Genomic DNA, 17,034 nt, shown 5'->3' on the forward strand with positions numbered 1-17,034 from the left:
TCCCTGAAGTCTGGCTCAGCTTCCTCATATGGATTTAAAATGCTTGAGGGACTGTCTTTAGTATAAACTAATATTTTTAGTCAAGACTCTTCTGCTCTATGCTAGCTCCTACTCTTGGCCTCTCCTCATAAATTTCAGATGCAACATGATATAAACTTGAGACCCAGTAAGCTTAGGGTTAACTACTACAGAAAATAAAGACACACAGATGGCTTGAAGTAACAGACAAGATAGGAAAAGTAGTTTAGCAATAGTTGGTGTATCTGTGTATTTGATATTTTATGAAAACACTTTTACTGAGGTGTAATTTACATACCATAAATTTTACCCATTTTGTGTGCACAATTCAATGATTTTGTTCAACCATCACCATAAACCAGTTTTAGGACATTTGCATTACCCCAGTAAGATTCTTTATAACATCTGCATTTACTCCCAGTTGCTTCTCCCAGCACCAGGCAACCACTAATCTATTTTGCCTCTGAGGATTTTGCCATTTCAGGACATTTCCTATAAATGGAACTATGCAATACATGGTGTCTGGTATCTGGCTTTCACTAAGAATAATGTTTTTGAAGTTTTTATTTTTTTACACATATTTTAATGATTTTAATGTTTAAAAAGATTTCATTTAATTTCAAAAATTCCAAATCTCACAGCATAAAGATTTAATAAAAATTGTCTTTTGGTCAAACTTTAAAAATACCACTCCATTGCCTCTTAGAGGTAACATTTAGTGCATGGGGTTTTGTACAGAAGACCTTAAGTCTCTCAATCTCAAAACCACAGCTGTGAACCAGAAGGAAAGAGGCCCAGCCCAGTGCATGGTATTTTCAGATGTTTTCTTAGCCCTAAAATAGGGTGGAGCTGCATCACTGGTGGCTCTCCATCTTGTTCAGCCTCCATTCTCTTCACCCACACAATAACACCTCTGCTCCCATCAGTAACAGGATGGGGAGGTGAAGCACAGTGCAGTTATAGAGAGCCTCCACCAGGCAAAAAATCACCAAATTAGTTGATTTCTCAGATTCCTTTCAGCTCTTGTTTTATGAATCTCAAGTCTGAAAGGAACTTCCCCCACATTTGTTAAGTTCCCAGGGTTTCTCTTTGGAGTAAAGTCTTAGTGTATGCTGAAGCCTGAACTATACTAGCGGGTTTTCCCAGTTTCACCAAATTCAGAGTCACTCTAGTGCACATTCTCTGATGTGCAGAGTGAATGGAACATATGCCAATGGCTTTTCCACATGCAATACATTCCCAGGGTTTCTAGCAGGGTGAGTTCACTGATATTTATAAAGGAAAGAGATTTGGCTGAAGTCTCTCCCACATTCATCATTTCCATAGTGTTTTTTTTTTTCTCAAGAATAAATTGTCTGATGTTTATTAAGAGATGAGCTCTACTAGAAGGCCTTCCCACACTTATTGCTTTCAAAGGGCTTCTCTTTTGTATGTGTTCTTGGTGCTTAGAGAAGTATCACAGATGGCTTTTATCACACTTGCAGTCTCTCTCCAGTTTGAGTTACATGATATTTATTTATTTATTTATTTATTTACTTACTTACTTACTGAATAAAATGTGACTGAAGGCTGTGTCATACTCATTGCACTGATAAGGTTTCTCTTGCCAGTAGAAACTGTCTGATGTTGAATAATGTGTGTCCCCTGACAAAAGCCTTTCCAAATCAGTCACATCTACTTGACTTCTCACCAATATGGCTTCTCTGAAAGCCCACCTTCTCTCTTGACATCAATAGAGCTTCTCTTTAGCATGTACTGTCTGATGTTGAATAAGACATGTTTTTCTTTTTTTTAAGACATGTTTTTCAACCAAAAGTCTTCCCACATACATCACACATGCAAGATCTCCCTCCAGTGTGTCATGTGAGTAATGTGTGCACTCCAGCTTCCTACATTCACTGAATTTATATGGCTTTTTTTCCAGCATGACTTTTCTGATGTTTAATAAGAGATGCAGTATGAGCAAAGGCTCTCCCACATTCATTACATTTGTAGGGTTTCTCTCCAGTATGAAATCTATAATGTTGAGTGAGAGAGGAACTCTGGCTGAAGGCTCTCCCACATTTATTACATTGGTAAGGTTTCTCTCCAGTATGAAATCTATAATGTACGATGAGAGATGAGCTCTGGCTGAACGTTCGCCCACATTCCCTGCATTCATAGGGCTTTTCTCCAGTGTGAGTTCTCTGATGTTTAATAAGGGATGAAGTATGACCAAAGGCTCTCCCACACTCATTACATTTGTAAGGTTTCTCTCCAGTATGAAATCTATAATGTAGAACAAGAGATGAACTCTGGCTGAAGGCTCTCCCACATTCACTGCATTCATAGGGCTTTTCTCCAGTATGAGTTCTCTGATGTTTAATAAGGGATGAAATATGACCAAAGGCTCTTCCACATTCACTGCATTCATAGGGCTTTTCTCCAGTGTGACATCTCTGATGGCGCCTAAGTTCTGATTGGAAATGGAAAGACTTCCCACATTCATTACATTTACAAGGTTTCTTCCCTGGATGGGTTCTTGGGGAGTTATTTCTCCCTGAAGTCTGTCTGAATTCTGTATCACTTTTATAGGATCCTTCTCCTATAAGAACACTGTGTTGATTAGCAAAGACTGATCTTAAGCCTAAACTTCTCCCAAGTTCACTCCATTCATGATCTGTCCTTAGGGTAGTAGATTTGTGAGTGATTGATATTTCTTTCAGATGGGTCTCCTGGTCTTTTGGATGTATCTCTAATTGGTCATCATGACCACGGGTTGCTTTCAGTTGGCAGAAGCAGAGTTCATCTCTGATATGTTTTTCCACTGGTGTTGTCTGGAGTAAATCTTCTTTGGAAATTCCCTGATTTAGTACTGATTCTTTGACTTTAGGCTTTTTCTCCCAGTCTGAGGGGGAAAAAAAAACAAAAACAAAAAAACCCCAACATTTTAGCATTACTTATTCCATGTGCCCAGAGGAAGTCCTATAATGGATGTAAGATAATAAAGTTTTAAAATAATATCTGAGACATACACAGTTTCTTTCAAAAATAGTATATGTCCAAAGAAGGTTTTGAAGTTATCAAGAAGTGATAAGCAAGTGAATGGAGATTAGGAAAATCTGAAAAAACAGTGTTTGGATTCCAGTACATAAGGTAAATCCAAAGATCATAAAGATGAGAAGATGGTAGGAAGATGTTCTCCACAAAGTCCCCTCAGCACCTCAGTAATATATTGTATTACTGTATATAATTAAGATAGGCAGAATAATTCTCCCTCAAAGACATCCATGCCCTAATCCCAAGAACTTGTAAATATGTTACCTTACATGATAAAAGGGACTTTGCAGATGTGATTAAGGGCCCACACCTTTAGATGGGGAGATTATCCTGGATTATTCAGTGGGCTCAATCTAATTGCATAAATCCTTAAAATCAGAGAACATTTCCTGGCTGGGTCAGAGAGATGTGGTGTGAGAAGGATTCAGCCCACCACTTCTGGCTTTGAAGGTGGAGGAAGGGCATCAATGAGCCAAGGAATGTAGCAGTCTCTAGAAGCTGGAAACATTCCTCAGTCTGCAGCCAACAAGAAAACAAGGATCTCAGTTTCACAACTGCAAGAAATTGCTTCTGCCAACAATTCAAATGAGCAGAAAACAGATTCTCCCCTAGCCACTCCAGAAAGGAAAACACCTCTTACTGACATCTTATGTGAGATCCATGTGAGATCCATGTCAGACTTCTGACCTATGAACTGTTAATAAACTTGTATTGTTTAAAGTCATTGTATTAGTTTGTTTCAGCAACAGTAGAAAACTAGTACAATAATAACACTTCTGGGATGCCTGGGTGGCTCAGCAGTTTAGTGCCTGCCTTCGGCCTAGGGCATGATCCTGGAGTCCCAGGATCGAGTCCTGTGTCAGGCTCCCTGCATGGGGCCTGCTTCTCCGTCTGCCTGTGTCTCTGCCTCTTTCTCTCTCTCATGAATAAATAAATCTTTTTTTAAAAATAACACTTCTGAAGAGGTAAATGACTAGTGATGCCAGATTCTAAGTCAGTAGGTCTTATGTGACCCCTGGAAATCTGGATGTTCAAGAAGCTCCCTGAGAGATTCTGAAACAGCCATGTTTGTAGAGCACTGTCAGCAGACATATTTATCTTAAGACTAGATCAACAGGTCATACCCTTGTTCCCATTCTGGATCAAAAAGATCAAGAAAATATTCATGAGGCAGGGATCAGCAAGTTCCCTCTCTGTCCTCTCTTCTAGGCTCCTTTAATGAGGCCCAGCCTGGGGGCACCTGGGTGGCTCAGATGGTTAAGTGTCTGCCTTGGTCTCAGGTCATGATCTCCAGGTCCAGGAATCAAGCTCCACATCAGGCTCCCAGCTCAATGGGGAGACTCCTCCTCCCCCCACCCTGCCCCCCTTGCCATTCCCCCGATTGTGGTCTGTTTCTCTCTCTCTCTCTCTCTCTCAAATGAATAAATAAAATCTTAAAAAAATAATAAAAATAATTCTTAAAAAATGAGGCCCAGCCTGTGCTCCCAGGATTTGAGCACTGAGATTTACCTCTGATCCAGGGCTATGATTCTACCTCAGAGATAGACATTGGCACAGACTGTCACCTTCCTCCAGTGTGCTTGAACTACACATGGCAGGTGGGTCCAGAATTCTGCTCCAAGAGGTGAGACCTGTCAAGTACTCTCAAGTCACCTAGGAATGCATGGTCTCAAAGAAATGACAACAGACAGCAGAGAGTAATCTTTGTTCCTGGAACCAGCTCTGTTGAAGCTCAGCTTAATCAAACTTGAAGGTCTTCACCTTGATCTTGACATCCACCTGTCTGTCCTTGCCTATAACTCTTTAATATATAGGCCACTCAGCTGCACTGTTTGGTCTTTCACTCTCTTAACCCTGCTGATACAGGATAGCCTGGCCATTTACAACTGTCAGTCCTTAGATTCCATCCAACATTACCCATGTGACATCTAGTGATGCTGAGTGGCTCCAAGAACCCAGAAGGGGTGGGCAGAGATAGGTATCAAAGAAAGCATAAATGCTAGAGAAGAAAATGAACATCTCTTCTTCTGACACCAGATATAATTACAAAAGCCGAAGAGTATTTAAAATACTGCAGTGGAGGGCTCCTGACAAGTGGCCTCACCTCAAAGGAGAGCCCCCTGACCCCCAAGGGCTCAGGAAAACTTCTCGCCCATGGCTGGTTCTTACTATGTGTGATGCTGCTTAGGTCTCACTCACTCACCTGTTGAGATTTCTCCCTCTAACACACAGGGCTCTTTCCCTTCCTCCAACTGGGAGATCACATATGGTTTAGACACTGGAAGCCCTGACGGTAGAAAAAGAAAAGGACCATGACTGCATATGTTAGAAGCCAAGGTTTGGCCCTAGGTCTTTCTGGGGGAGAAATACTGTAGGTGTGGAGAGTCTCCAAAGAATAGGCATTGTAAAACATTAGGAGCAGAATCATGAAACTTATTACAATTTCATATGGAACAGGACCTTTCTTAGGCATGAGGACCCCAAAGACAGTGTAAATGTCTGATTCCATAACCCCAGGGCAAAACTCAGCCAAGAGGCCTAGAAACTCCAAGTTTTTAAACACCAATGAAATAAAGATGGCAGGCCTAATGGGCAAACTTTGGGCTTTGGAGGAGCCGAGCTCACCCAGAGAGGCCAGGTTCTTGAAGTTCTCCAGCATCACTTCACTGTACAGGTCCTTCTGAGCAGGGTCCAGCTGCCCCCATTCCCACTGGGTGAATTCCACAGCTACATCCTCGAATGTCATCAGATCCTGAAACATAGAAAACACCCTTGGACCTTAGGGAGTACACTAACAGCCCTGAGGAGAAGAGAGGGTGGTGTCTGAGGAGAACCTTAGGATGTACAAGGGATTCCAAGAGTTCCTAGCTATCCCAATGCCCCGTTTTGGGTTTTGTCATCTCAAAAATATTTTAAGCTGCTCTAGGGATTGTATTGTCCTTACTATTTGGTATTCTATCCAATGCCCACTTTTGTCAATATCATGGTGCTTAGAAATAGAAATTAGGACCTCAAGGGAATCTGGCCTGTAGAAACATTCTGCTTAGGTAAGGGAAATAAATGCAATCCATTTTCAACAGGTTTTACTCTCAAATTAGTTGCATTTAATTAGAATCAACTAGAAGGAACAGACTAATACGTTTTTCATTCTTTAAAAAAAAATTATCTACTTATTTGTGAGAGCATGTGAGTGAGTGTGGGAGGGGCAGAGGGAGAGGGACAGAGAAACTCCAGCAGGCTCCTCACTGAGCTTGGAGCCTGACATGAGGCTCAATCCCAAGACCCTGAGATCATGACCTGAGCCCAAACCAAGAGTCTGATACTTAACCAACTGGGCCACCTAGGGGCCCGTTTTGCATTCTCAAATGCACTAGTATCAGCAGTCTCCTGTTTTTGAAACATGTGACATATAATTTTAATGACAATTTTACTAAGTCCAAATCAAATAATTTGGGATTTATAATTTATCACCCCCTCCCACTAGTACAGGCACACAGTTCAGCAGAAGTATATCAAGTGGCCTTATAATAAATCAGTTAAGCCTTTTGTGAGTTGGATTACCATGAATCCTCTCCCCCAAAGCCTATTCACTTTTTAATTCCTACTCATTCAGTTCCTGAATGTGCAAAATTGACAGTGAGACCCTGGATCCCAGGTCCCCATAAGGTACAACTATTCTGGGGGTCCCAGCCAGAACTATCCTGTCATCGTCTAACAGCAATTAGAACACGTCCCAGTTGACTTACACTGTATAATAATCCACATATCTGAACTAAAATGCAGATAAATGAAGGCAGTATAAATTTACTTTTTCCAAAATATGTTTAGAAATCAAATCCCATTTAGGCATTGATTCCATTGGATAAGTCAAAGTAAAATTTTACATTAACATGAAAGTCTGTCCAAAATATAAAATATGGAAAACTCACTACTATTTGTTGAAAATAGTCACTGGCTCTCCCTACAGGATTGAGTTCCACTGATCTAGTGGTATTCAAATAATCTGCTTTCCCAAATGGAATGTAAAACATGTAATGCAGGCAAGATATAAACCTTTGTTGGTATAAGTCTTTGAGGATTTGCTGTTATTACAGCATAACTAGCCTAAAGTGACTCATTAAAAAACTGGTACTCAGTACAGGGTTCCACCATAACAAAAACCCTAGAACATGTGACTTTGGCTTCAGGGCCGGGTAGTAAAGAAACTTATTGGTGAGATGGCAGCCCATGTAATTTGGTGGTGGAATGTGTGCTAAAACAGTTGTCTGCAATAACTGGAAAGATGGACAACATAAACATGAACTTGTGATGTTTAAGAGGAGGCTAGGACATCAGTAGTGTGAGTTGCTTGTTATTGGCAGAATTTGACAAAATACTACAAGAGAAAGAAATGAGCTCAAGAGTTTACCAGTTTGACAAAAATAAAAAAGGAAAGCAAAAGAAAGTGTCCAGAAATTTCAAGACTTGCAGAGTTAGAGATTTAACCAATTATCGTTTCCAATTGGTCAAAGGCAACATAGATAGGGCTTTTGCATGACAAAAGATTATTAAAATTCAACCTAAGGGAAGAACCAAATCATGAGTGTGGTAGTCAAACCTTTTGTTTAAATCTCTGAATAATTTCAGATAGCTCCCAAGAAATCCCTTTCAGGGCAACTAAATTGCTTAGTGACTAAGAATGGTTGTCCCGAGATAACACCCAAGTTCCATAATTAAGCCTAAAGGAGCATATTAAAAAAAAGAACTCTGGGTTAAACTGTTGACATATAGAAATGATAGAAAACAAATAGATTAAAAGCTGATTACAGTTCAAGAGTTACACTGAAAGTCCGTGACTTGAGAAAATTCTTGGGCCATCAACCTACTCAGGCAGGATGAAAAACCTGCTTAGCCCTCAAGTGACATTATTCTCCAAAATCATTTCATTTACCAAGGAGGATACTGCAAAAGGAACTTGGGAGCAGAGCCAAGAGCTAAGGGATCACTGGACTGAGGAGCTCCTCCTAGGAAGGAGAACCAGGACTTAACCAAAAGACTTCCCAATCCTGAGATCAGTGGGGCTCACCAAGTCTGCCAAGTGGAATTTCATAGTTGCTATGGACCTGAGACTGCTGGGCTCCCCCCATACTTCCCCATTCTGAATAGGGATGCTTATTATGATTATCCTATCTCCATTGTTCCACTGTACATTGAATATATGGATTGAGGCAATTTGTCCTTTAAGCTCATTGTCTCCAGATCCAAAGGATAAACATCCAGACCTGAAGGTGAGGCCATCACACCATCCAGGACTTTGATCTTGATGCTCCTACTAGTTAACTAAATGGAGTTTTGGGTTATCTTGAGGAGAGAATTTGTGTGGAGGAAGGGAAGTGAATATTTGTAAGAAAACAGACCGTATTAGACTAATTATGTGTTCAAAATATTCACTGCCCCTCCTCTGGCACCCCTCACTATGGGAGGCTTATACCTCCCACTTCAATGATGTTAGTTAGGCTTGTCACATGACTTGCTTCAGCCAAAGGGTTGTGGGCAGAAGCAACACCTGCCCCTTCTGGGCAGAAGCCAGAACCACTTCCTGGTTCTGACATTGCACTTTTCCCTGCCACATAACATATCTCAGCACAGGGTTGATCTTTCAGCCTTAATCCCAGAGCAAAGAGGGTTGGAGCAATCACAGCTCATCCACTACTGATATGTAACATAAAGAAGAAATACACCTTTGTTACTATGAGCCATTGAGGTCTACAGGCCATTGTTATTACCACATAACTAAATTAAGCTGATCAAACTCTGAATCTCTACATTGAGGCCAAAGAGGTTTAAACTCTATTTATTACTCTACTAGTTATTTGTAAGAATTCCCTATTGGTGGGGGTTCCCCTACTGGCTAGAAGATTAAACTCAAGTGTCTATCCTTAAGCTAGAATACATAAACTACCATATTATGTGCTAGGAAACAACGCAGGCTGGCATCCACAGCCCTCCACTTGGTTCTCCAGCCTACTACAGCCAAATTTGAATCCACTTTGGAATCAGTCACCATTACCTCCTCTACCTCCATCACAGCTGAAGCTGACAAGGACTAAGCAGTTACCATTTGCCGGAAGACTCCAGCAACAATATGAGGTAATTGCATTATTGAGTGGTTAAGATCTTAGAGCCAGACAACCTGGATCTGAAACTAGGATGCCTTTCTTATGAGCTAGATAACCATGAACAAGTTACTTTATCTCTCTGTGCCTTGATTTTCTTGGTTACCTCTCTGTGCCTAAGTTGCCACTCTTCAAAATGAGAATGTTTGAAAGATGAAATGAGGCAGTATAAGTAAGTTGTGTAGAGTAGTTCCTGATACATATTTGGTTCTGAGTACATAATGGCTATTGCTGTTTTTATCACTATCATTAATGTGATTACCATCCTCATTCTACAGTTGGCAAAAACAATGCATGGAGAAGTTAGGTGAGTCTCCCAGCCAGGAAGTAGTGAGTTAAGTCTATTTCCTCACTAATCCAGGAAGATAACATTGGAACAAGGACACAGCCTCCATACCTTCAGACCTCCTTGTCCCCTCTTCTCCATAAGCCTTCCCCCAACCTCTCCAACACAGGGTTATTCTCCTTTCACTAAACCTTGAAGGAAAGGCCTATCTGTGCCACTCCTCTCCGTCATTAACCACAGATATCCTTACTGTGACTGGGGCTGCATCCTGAGCACCAGAGTCCTCCCCTTTCTGTGGTAGTGACACATTTTCAAGGCCAAGGATCTCTCACATTACTTGGTACTCACTGCAGTGCTCATGACAGAAATAAACCACAGGATCTGACTGCATACTGAGCAGAGGGGAAAGGGTTCTGGAAAGGGATGGGGAGGCCAGCATCCACCTTGATGAGCTCAGCCTCCTGCAGAGCAGGAATTGGGGTCAGTCTGGCGAACAAAGAGGCCTCAGAGAAAAGGAGGCAAAGACATCCATAGTTCAGTAATTTGAGGAAAAATGAAGAGAACCCCAACTCACCTGGGGCCTGGCTTTCAGGAATAAACTGGTTGTTCCCTTTTCTCCTGGGTATCTCTCTGGAGGAAGAGCAGGGTCCTGAGAAGGGAGAACTAGGAAGGCGAAAGGAGCATAAGGAAGGCTAACCCTATGGCCTTTGCAGCTCCCAGACTCTCCAGGCTGGAGATCCCTGAAGAGTCAATGTGTCACCTCCATGGTTCTGGGGACAGAGCTGGGTTAAAGGGAACTGAGGGGCAGCCTCTAGCTATCCCACACAAGGGAGAAGTACACAACACTCCACTCCCCTGTCCAAAGGCCACAGCAGGCTGCAGGTAACTGAAGTATCACTATAGTCTGGCCACTCCATTGGACAGTTGTTTACTGGGCATCCAACATATAGGTCCTCTACTAGGCCTTTTAAAAACATAAACATGGAGAAGACTTTCAAGGAACTTTAAATCTAGCCTGCCGTGTAAGACAGGTTAAGAATACAAGACAAGGCCCAAGGCACAGCCAGAGAGGGATATAGACTTTAAGGAAAAGAAGTTACACCTTTCCCCTTATCCTTGGGAGCCCAGGTCAAAGGTCAATTCTTCCTGAGTTCCCAAGCACCAGTAGGTCTCTGCAAGCACATTTTGCAAGTCCCTCTATGATAGAGTTTTGTTTCATACTGTTTTTAAAGCCTGAATACAAACAACTAACCCCAGCCATACCAGAGTAGTGATTATAGCTAACAAAAACAGAAGCATGGAAGTGGCAGGCAACCTAGTATAATCTAGGTCAGCACTTCTCAAACTTTAATGTGTGTACGGATTCCTGAGGATCTCATTAAACAGACTCTCATTCAGTGGATGTGTACGGCCTGAGAGTCTGCATCTTTAAAGAGTTTCGAGATGATTCCTGTGCTGATGGTCTACAGAACACAGAGCATAAAGGAATACATGGGGGGTGGTAGTCTCTAAGATGTGGCCCAGTTCTTTTGGCCAGTCTTGCGACCTTGACACTGTGTGAAGAATGAAAAATCAAATTAAAATGCCCATTTGATGAAGGACAGGAGATTCTAAATTTACAAAGGAATGGCTTAAAACCTCCTGGGTCACCTGGTTTGCCCGGTCCCTAATACTAATGAAAGGGTGTCTAGAGGAGGTACCCCCCATGTACACTGCTAATCTCCTACGCAGCTGAGCTAGCAGAACTAGAGGAATCTCACTACTTATTGAAGCAATAAAGGAAATGATGGCGAGGCTCTAAATGGCCCCGCTGCCATCTGATCTCTGGCCAAGGGCCACTCCCTCACAGCCTCCTCTCCCACCCTCCCTGCTCTCTGGCCTTTGGAAAGTCTTCCGTGGCCATGGAAGACTGGCCTCTACCACAGTGTCTGGACACTGGGACTTCATGCTCCTGGCCCTGAAAAATCAGGAAATACCACAGGGAAGGCGGCTGCAGCCTCTGCCCCATCAGTGGGTTCCCCGGCCTCTCCCTAGGGTCGCCCTGCGCCTCGGCCCGCTACTAACTCCCCAGAAGGGCTTCTGGCCCTCTGCACCCTCGAGAGCCAAACCTGATGCAGTGGAGTCCATAGCTGGGGCTAAGGGGTGACGTCCTTTCATTAGGTCCAAATCTCTGTCCTGTGGCCTCAGCCCTTCGGTTCGGGCAGCAGAGAGCAAGCTGGGTGACACCGGGCATTCCCACTGCGCGCGGAGACGTCCAGCCCACCCGCGGGGACCAGAGCAGGGCAGCCAAAGCCGGACGCCCGGGCGGGGCGGTTCCCCGCTTTCGGGCGCGCGCTCAGACCCTCACGACCCGGGCCCGCTGGCCCCGCTCGGCCGCCCGTCTCCTCGGGACCAGGCTCTGGGACCCCGTTCCCACGCGGACCCACACCCACAGTGACCACCACACCACCAGCGACCTCGGGGCCCAGTGCTCCTCCGCGGCCCTAGGACAACCGGGATTCAGGGGAGACCCTCCCTGGGCAAGGACCGGCCCTGCAACTCTGTCCCGCAGCTCCAGGCCTCCACAGCCCCTGCAGGCGGGCAGGCGGGCAGGCGGAGGGGCTCTCCCAACGCCGTCACGGACTGGGGCGCCGTGCCCAGCACAGGCCTGCCCGCCCCAAGGCGCGGAGCCCACAAAATGTGGAGCCCACCGCGGCCGCGGTACCGACCCAACACCCGTCCCGCGCCTGCGCAGACGCGCCGCCGCGCGGAGGTCAGAGGAGGGAGGGACGGCGGGGCGGGGCGGGGCGGGGCGGGGCGAGCGCGCCTGCGCCCTGGAGCCCGAGCGCCGGGTTTCGGGCGCTGGGTCCCGGCGTCCCTGGGAGCTGCTGTGCTCCCACCCCCCTCTAGGAACTGGGAGCAGCCCCTATGGTAGGCTCCGTAGCGGGGTTTGGGGCTGTCCAGCCAGAAGCCACTGGAAATTTTTAAAAAGAAGCCTGGGCCCTACCTGATTTGTACTGATTTCCAGGAGGTTCCCCGGGCATAATTCTTACCGGCTGCGCAAGAGATACTGAACGGCTCATCGCTAGCTACGAAGTGCTGTTATACAGGCTGTCCCGTGCCTCTCCGCCTTTTTCCCACCGCCCCAAGTTCTCGAATAAAGGACCATGGACTCCTTCCTGCTCCAGAAATGAGTATCGTTTAGGACTTGAAAGAAATGTAGAGACGGTCTGAATATTAAAACAACGGCTCCCCGGTGGCAGTCCTCGGCCAGAGAAGGGACCTGTGGGGACTGAGAGTGGTTTATTGTAGACCCTATCTAGGGGTTCAGGGACAACCCTTTAAATCAGGGCAAAACCTCCCATCTTCCCATCTTGCTTTCAATCTCTGTGTCACTTTTTGCCGGCACTATAGTGGTACACATGGCCAGGATGGCACAGCAAGTGCCCAACAAGAAAGCCCTCTTCCTCTGGGGTGGGGAGGGAGCTCCTGAACCTGGCGGGGGGCGGGGGGGGGGGGAAGGTGGCGGGGGCGTCTGCCAGGAAACCATGGCTGGCCCAGGAATTTCTGTTCTCCTTTGGACTCTGGAATTAAAAAGGTGAAGAGATGGACAAATGAGAGGAAAAAAAATTCATCTCATTGGTAGCTTAGCAGGACTAGATAGAAATAGAACTGCTTCAGATTAACTTGAGGGGTGCCACCTGTCCCTGACAGGCCTTTTGGCATTGGCCTGCTGCAGAATCTGAAATTTTGGTCCTCAAATTTAGGACAGAGCTTGAACCAAGGCCTGTGTCACGATACACATTTGTTACCCAGGGGAGTTAATCAATAGCTTAACAGGGATGTCCCTTCTTCCATAGTGCTCTGGTGTGCCACTTGATGTCAACTACTTTCAGAGTAGCTCTGGTCCCCAGCAACCTGGTAAGTTTGTACATTACCCCAACATTCCCTTTTGCTGCTCCTTTGCAATCAAACATTCCTCCCATTCCAACCCTTGTGACCACTGCTCTGTTCTGTCCCTAGAGTTTTGCCTTTTCCGGAATGTCATATAAATAGGATTATACAGTATGTAACCTTTTGAGAGTGGCTTTTATACCTCAGTATTAAGACCTTGAGATCTGTGTTTTCATGGGGATCAAGAGTTCATCCCTTTGTACTCGAGTCCAGCTGTCCTGTAAGGAAGGCTGTCCTAAGGAACTATAGAGCACATCTATTTACATGCTATATACCAGAACACTTGCCCACATTTAGCTGCAGAGAAACGTACTTTAAACATGTGCCCAGCTAAAATTCTATTACCATGGAAGATGGAGAGAAAAAATGGGAAACAACAAAGTTTAGGAATAATATTGATAAACTGTAGTTTACCCAGAGGAAGAACAGGTAGCAAGAACATCTCTAAATCAAATTAGCCTGAAGGAGATGGCTTACCCAATTTTAAGAACTAATTATAAAAAACAAAAATGTGAAAGGTCCTTTTGGTTTTTTTTTTTTAAGCTTTTTATTTACTCATGGGGGACACACAGAGAGAAGCAGAGACATAGGAAGAGGGAGAAGCAGGCTCCTCAAGGGGAGCCTGATGTGGGGACTTGATCCTAGAACTCCCAGACCACGCCCAGAACCACCCAGGCATCCCTGAAAGGTCCTTTTGTAAGACAAAACTGAAGCACAGATTTTTCTACAGGTCCTCTGTGTGCTCAGACATCCCTCATCACACAACCTCCAACTTTCCTGGGTTGGGAGCCCCATGGTAAAAACAGAAACGTGTTCACAATTAAGCCTCAGGTATATGGAGTCATTGAGGGTGGACTAAAGATGCCCAGTGGTGGCCATTTTGAAAAAAAGTATTACAAAAACAAAAACGTAGACATAGAAAGCCATTCCAATCTGGAATCAGACTTGGGTATGAAAAGAAGCAGTGTTTTTCAGGTATAGTGTGAAATTGTGCCTATTTCTCTCCCACCCTATCACCCAGCTTCTGATGATACACATGCACTCCAGGAAAGAAAGCTAGTAGTAGTAACTAAACAATATTACTACTAAGTAGCCAAACCTCTTTTCTAGAAGCGTAACCATCTCCTCCCCCTTAGAATGAGTGACAAAAATTACCACTAAGGGCCATGCTATTCTTCTAAGGTAGCCCCTCTAAAAAGGCCCCATGACATAAAGGGGTGATGCTTTCTTCTGTGAGAGAGGTAGGTAGGTGGATAGATATTGGAAGGATGTAGATCTGAACAAAGAATACCAGTTAGCAGCAGCTATGAAGAGATGCTTAGAGAAATAAGGCCAAAAGGTGTCCAAGAAGAGTCTTACAACTGCAAGAGGTGGCCTAGGAAGAGCAAAGATTGCTGGTAGAAGCAACTTAGGAAGTAATACAGGCAAGCAGAACTGTGAGGCAGAGGAGTATTGGTTGAAATAGGGACACTGCAAAGCTACTAGCCAGAGTCCCTAATTACAAGCAATCCATCTTTTTTTTTTTTTCATTCCACTCCATCCCTACTTCTCATAGAGAAACATCCATAAAAGGGGGAAGGCTGAAATCCTATGTGGCAAGTTTGTTTTAATGGTTACAGATTCTTTGACACACAGTCATGGGTATATGGTGTCTTCCTTTGAATCTGGCCAAGCTTGTAACTGCTTCAACCAATAGTGTACAACCAATAGTGTACAAGTGACACTACTGATTTTCAAGGCTAGGTCCTAAAAGGCCAAGGGGCTTCTATTTTGCTCACTGAGGTACTCTCTTGGAGCACTGAGCAGCCATATACCCTGCCTGATTACCCTGAAACCATCTACTGTGAGGTAGTCCAAGAACAAAGAGAAACTACAAGTAGAAACTCTGGCCCATGGTCCCAACTGAGCCCAGCCACGGCTGCCAATTCAGGTACCAGACACGAATGGAGAAGCCTATTTAAGTCCTCCTAACTGAGGGTCCAGAAATCATAAAATGGTGAAGCAGAAGCAAGCCATTGCTGCTGAGCCCTGTCCAAATTCCTGACCCACAGAATCTATTAGCATGATACACAAGTTTTAAGCTACTAAGTTCGGAGTAGTTTGTTACATAGCAGCAGATAGCCATAACATCCTGAAGTTTGTCAGAGCTCACAGCTGGTGGGCCTAGCAGAAATCTGTTTTACTCTAGACTTGGTGGGTAAATGTTGTTTCTTGGTTAGTTGGTATCCATATATCCTTCCTCTTTTACACCAATCAGTTGAAATTTTTGGAGCATCTTGGTGATTCAGTCAGGGTCCTAGGACAGAGCCCTGTATCAGGCTCCCTGCTTGGTGGAGACCCTGCTTCTCCCTTTCCCTCTGCTGCTCCCCCTGCTTAGGCTCTATCAAATAAATAATTAATTTTAAAAAATAAATTCTCTTAAACTTTCCAGCAACATGACAGATTGGATACCTTGAATAACTCTCCTAATTGAAAACACTAAATATGCTGAAAAGTTCTAGAACACCTTTATAAACACACTGGTGGTCAAGCACAGAAGTGAGGAATTTGCAGATTTAAAAAAAAAAAATTGAGAGCCAGAACTCTGAGAAGTGAGCAGGGAAGCAAATCTTTTACATTGCTAAACCCTGGAGAACTTAAGTTTCCACGCTGACAGCTACTTGGGTGAGCAAAGATAAGAGATAAAGCCTACAGCTTCACCAAGGGTGGGGAATTCTAGAGGGAACTCGTCGAGGACCCCCAAATTTCCATTCGTGGTATCAGGCTAAATAAATTAATAACAACAAAACACCACACAGGAGGAACAGCAGGAAAATATATCAGTCTCAGACATCTTACCTTTAATCAAGTCCTAATTCTGGAAGGTCCAAACCCTTACTACAGTATAAGACTGTCCCTAATCCAGCCCCCAGTTATGGTTGTCAGCCCCTAAATATCCACTGGCAACTCATCTTGCTATTAATTCTCCCCACTTTTATCCTCTAGTCTTTATCTTTGCAGTACTAATCTCTCTGCATTGATTGAACTTCTCTTTCTTCTTCTTCTTTTTAAATTTTGTTTATTTATTTGGAGGGGGACAGAGAGGCAGAGGCACAGAGAATCCCAACTTGGGCCTCCACCTCAGAACCCTGAGATCATGACCGGAACCCAAATCAGGAGTCGGAAGCTTAACCACCTGAGCCACCCAGGTACCCCTTATTTCTTCTTAATAAAGTACATACCCTTTTTTAAGTGCGCCAGTAGCGTCCTATAATTGGTCTTTTTCAAGTGTAGGAGTTATAGGCCTTTTTCAACTTTCTCAGCCATAGTTGATTGCTTCCTGGTTGTTCTTGCATGGTGTCTTAGAGGTGATATATAGAACACACTGCATTGTGTTGTAATACTTTTACATTCTTTTTTTTAAATTTTTTTATTTATTTATGATAGTCACACACACAGAGAGAGAGAGAGAGAGAGGCAGAGACACAGGTAGAGGGAGAAGCAGGCTCCATGCACCGGGAGCCCTACGTGGGATTCGATCCTGACGTGGGATTGGATCGAGCCCTGGGCCAAAGGCAGGCGCCAAACCGCTGCGCCACCCAGGGATCCCTACTTTTACGTTCT

General features: G+C 44.3%; 2 protein-coding genes and 1 long non-coding RNA gene across 9 annotated transcripts in view; 2 read left to right on the forward strand and 1 right to left on the reverse strand.

Annotated features, from left to right (window-relative positions):
* Window positions 1-239: 239 nt before the first annotated feature.
* On the reverse strand, window positions 240-16,828 carry ZNF514 (zinc finger protein 514). 6 transcript variants are annotated; one of them, XM_072770305.1, is made up of 5 exons: window positions 11,607-12,236; window positions 10,073-10,128; window positions 5,683-5,809; window positions 5,261-5,344; window positions 240-2,905 (listed from the first exon to the last, which is right to left on the reverse strand). In XM_072770305.1, the coding sequence occupies exons 1-5, from the start codon at window positions 11,653-11,655 to the stop codon at window positions 1,923-1,925; spliced, it is 1,299 nt and encodes a 432-aa protein (XP_072626406.1). In that variant the 5' UTR covers window positions 11,656-12,236; the 3' UTR covers window positions 240-1,922. The 6 variants fall into 6 exon arrangements, with proteins under 6 accessions (XP_072626406.1, XP_072626408.1, XP_072626405.1 ...); XM_072770307.1 differs by having other exon boundaries at window positions 10,073-10,147; XM_072770304.1 differs by having other exon boundaries at window positions 10,073-10,161.
* LOC140601425 (uncharacterized) lies at window positions 12,294-12,654 on the forward strand. The gene is made up of 2 exons (XR_012004425.1): window positions 12,294-12,408; window positions 12,506-12,654. It is a non-coding gene; the product is annotated as an uncharacterized lncRNA (long non-coding RNA).
* ZNF892 (zinc finger protein 892) overlaps window positions 13,029-17,034 on the forward strand; it is a 56,863-nt gene continuing 52,857 nt past the window's right edge. The window contains exons 1-2 of one of the 2 annotated variants that reach the window (XM_072770298.1): window positions 13,029-13,398; window positions 16,504-16,619. The gene's annotated coding sequence lies outside the window, so the exon portion shown is untranslated. The remainder of the gene's footprint in view (window positions 13,399-16,503; window positions 16,620-17,034) is intronic. The other variant, XM_072770299.1, reaches the window with a different exon arrangement.

Source organism: Canis lupus, chromosome 12 (assembly GCF_048164855.1).
Source record: "Canis lupus baileyi chromosome 12, mCanLup2.hap1, whole genome shotgun sequence".
Lineage (NCBI taxonomy): Eukaryota > Metazoa > Chordata > Mammalia > Carnivora > Canidae > Canis > Canis lupus.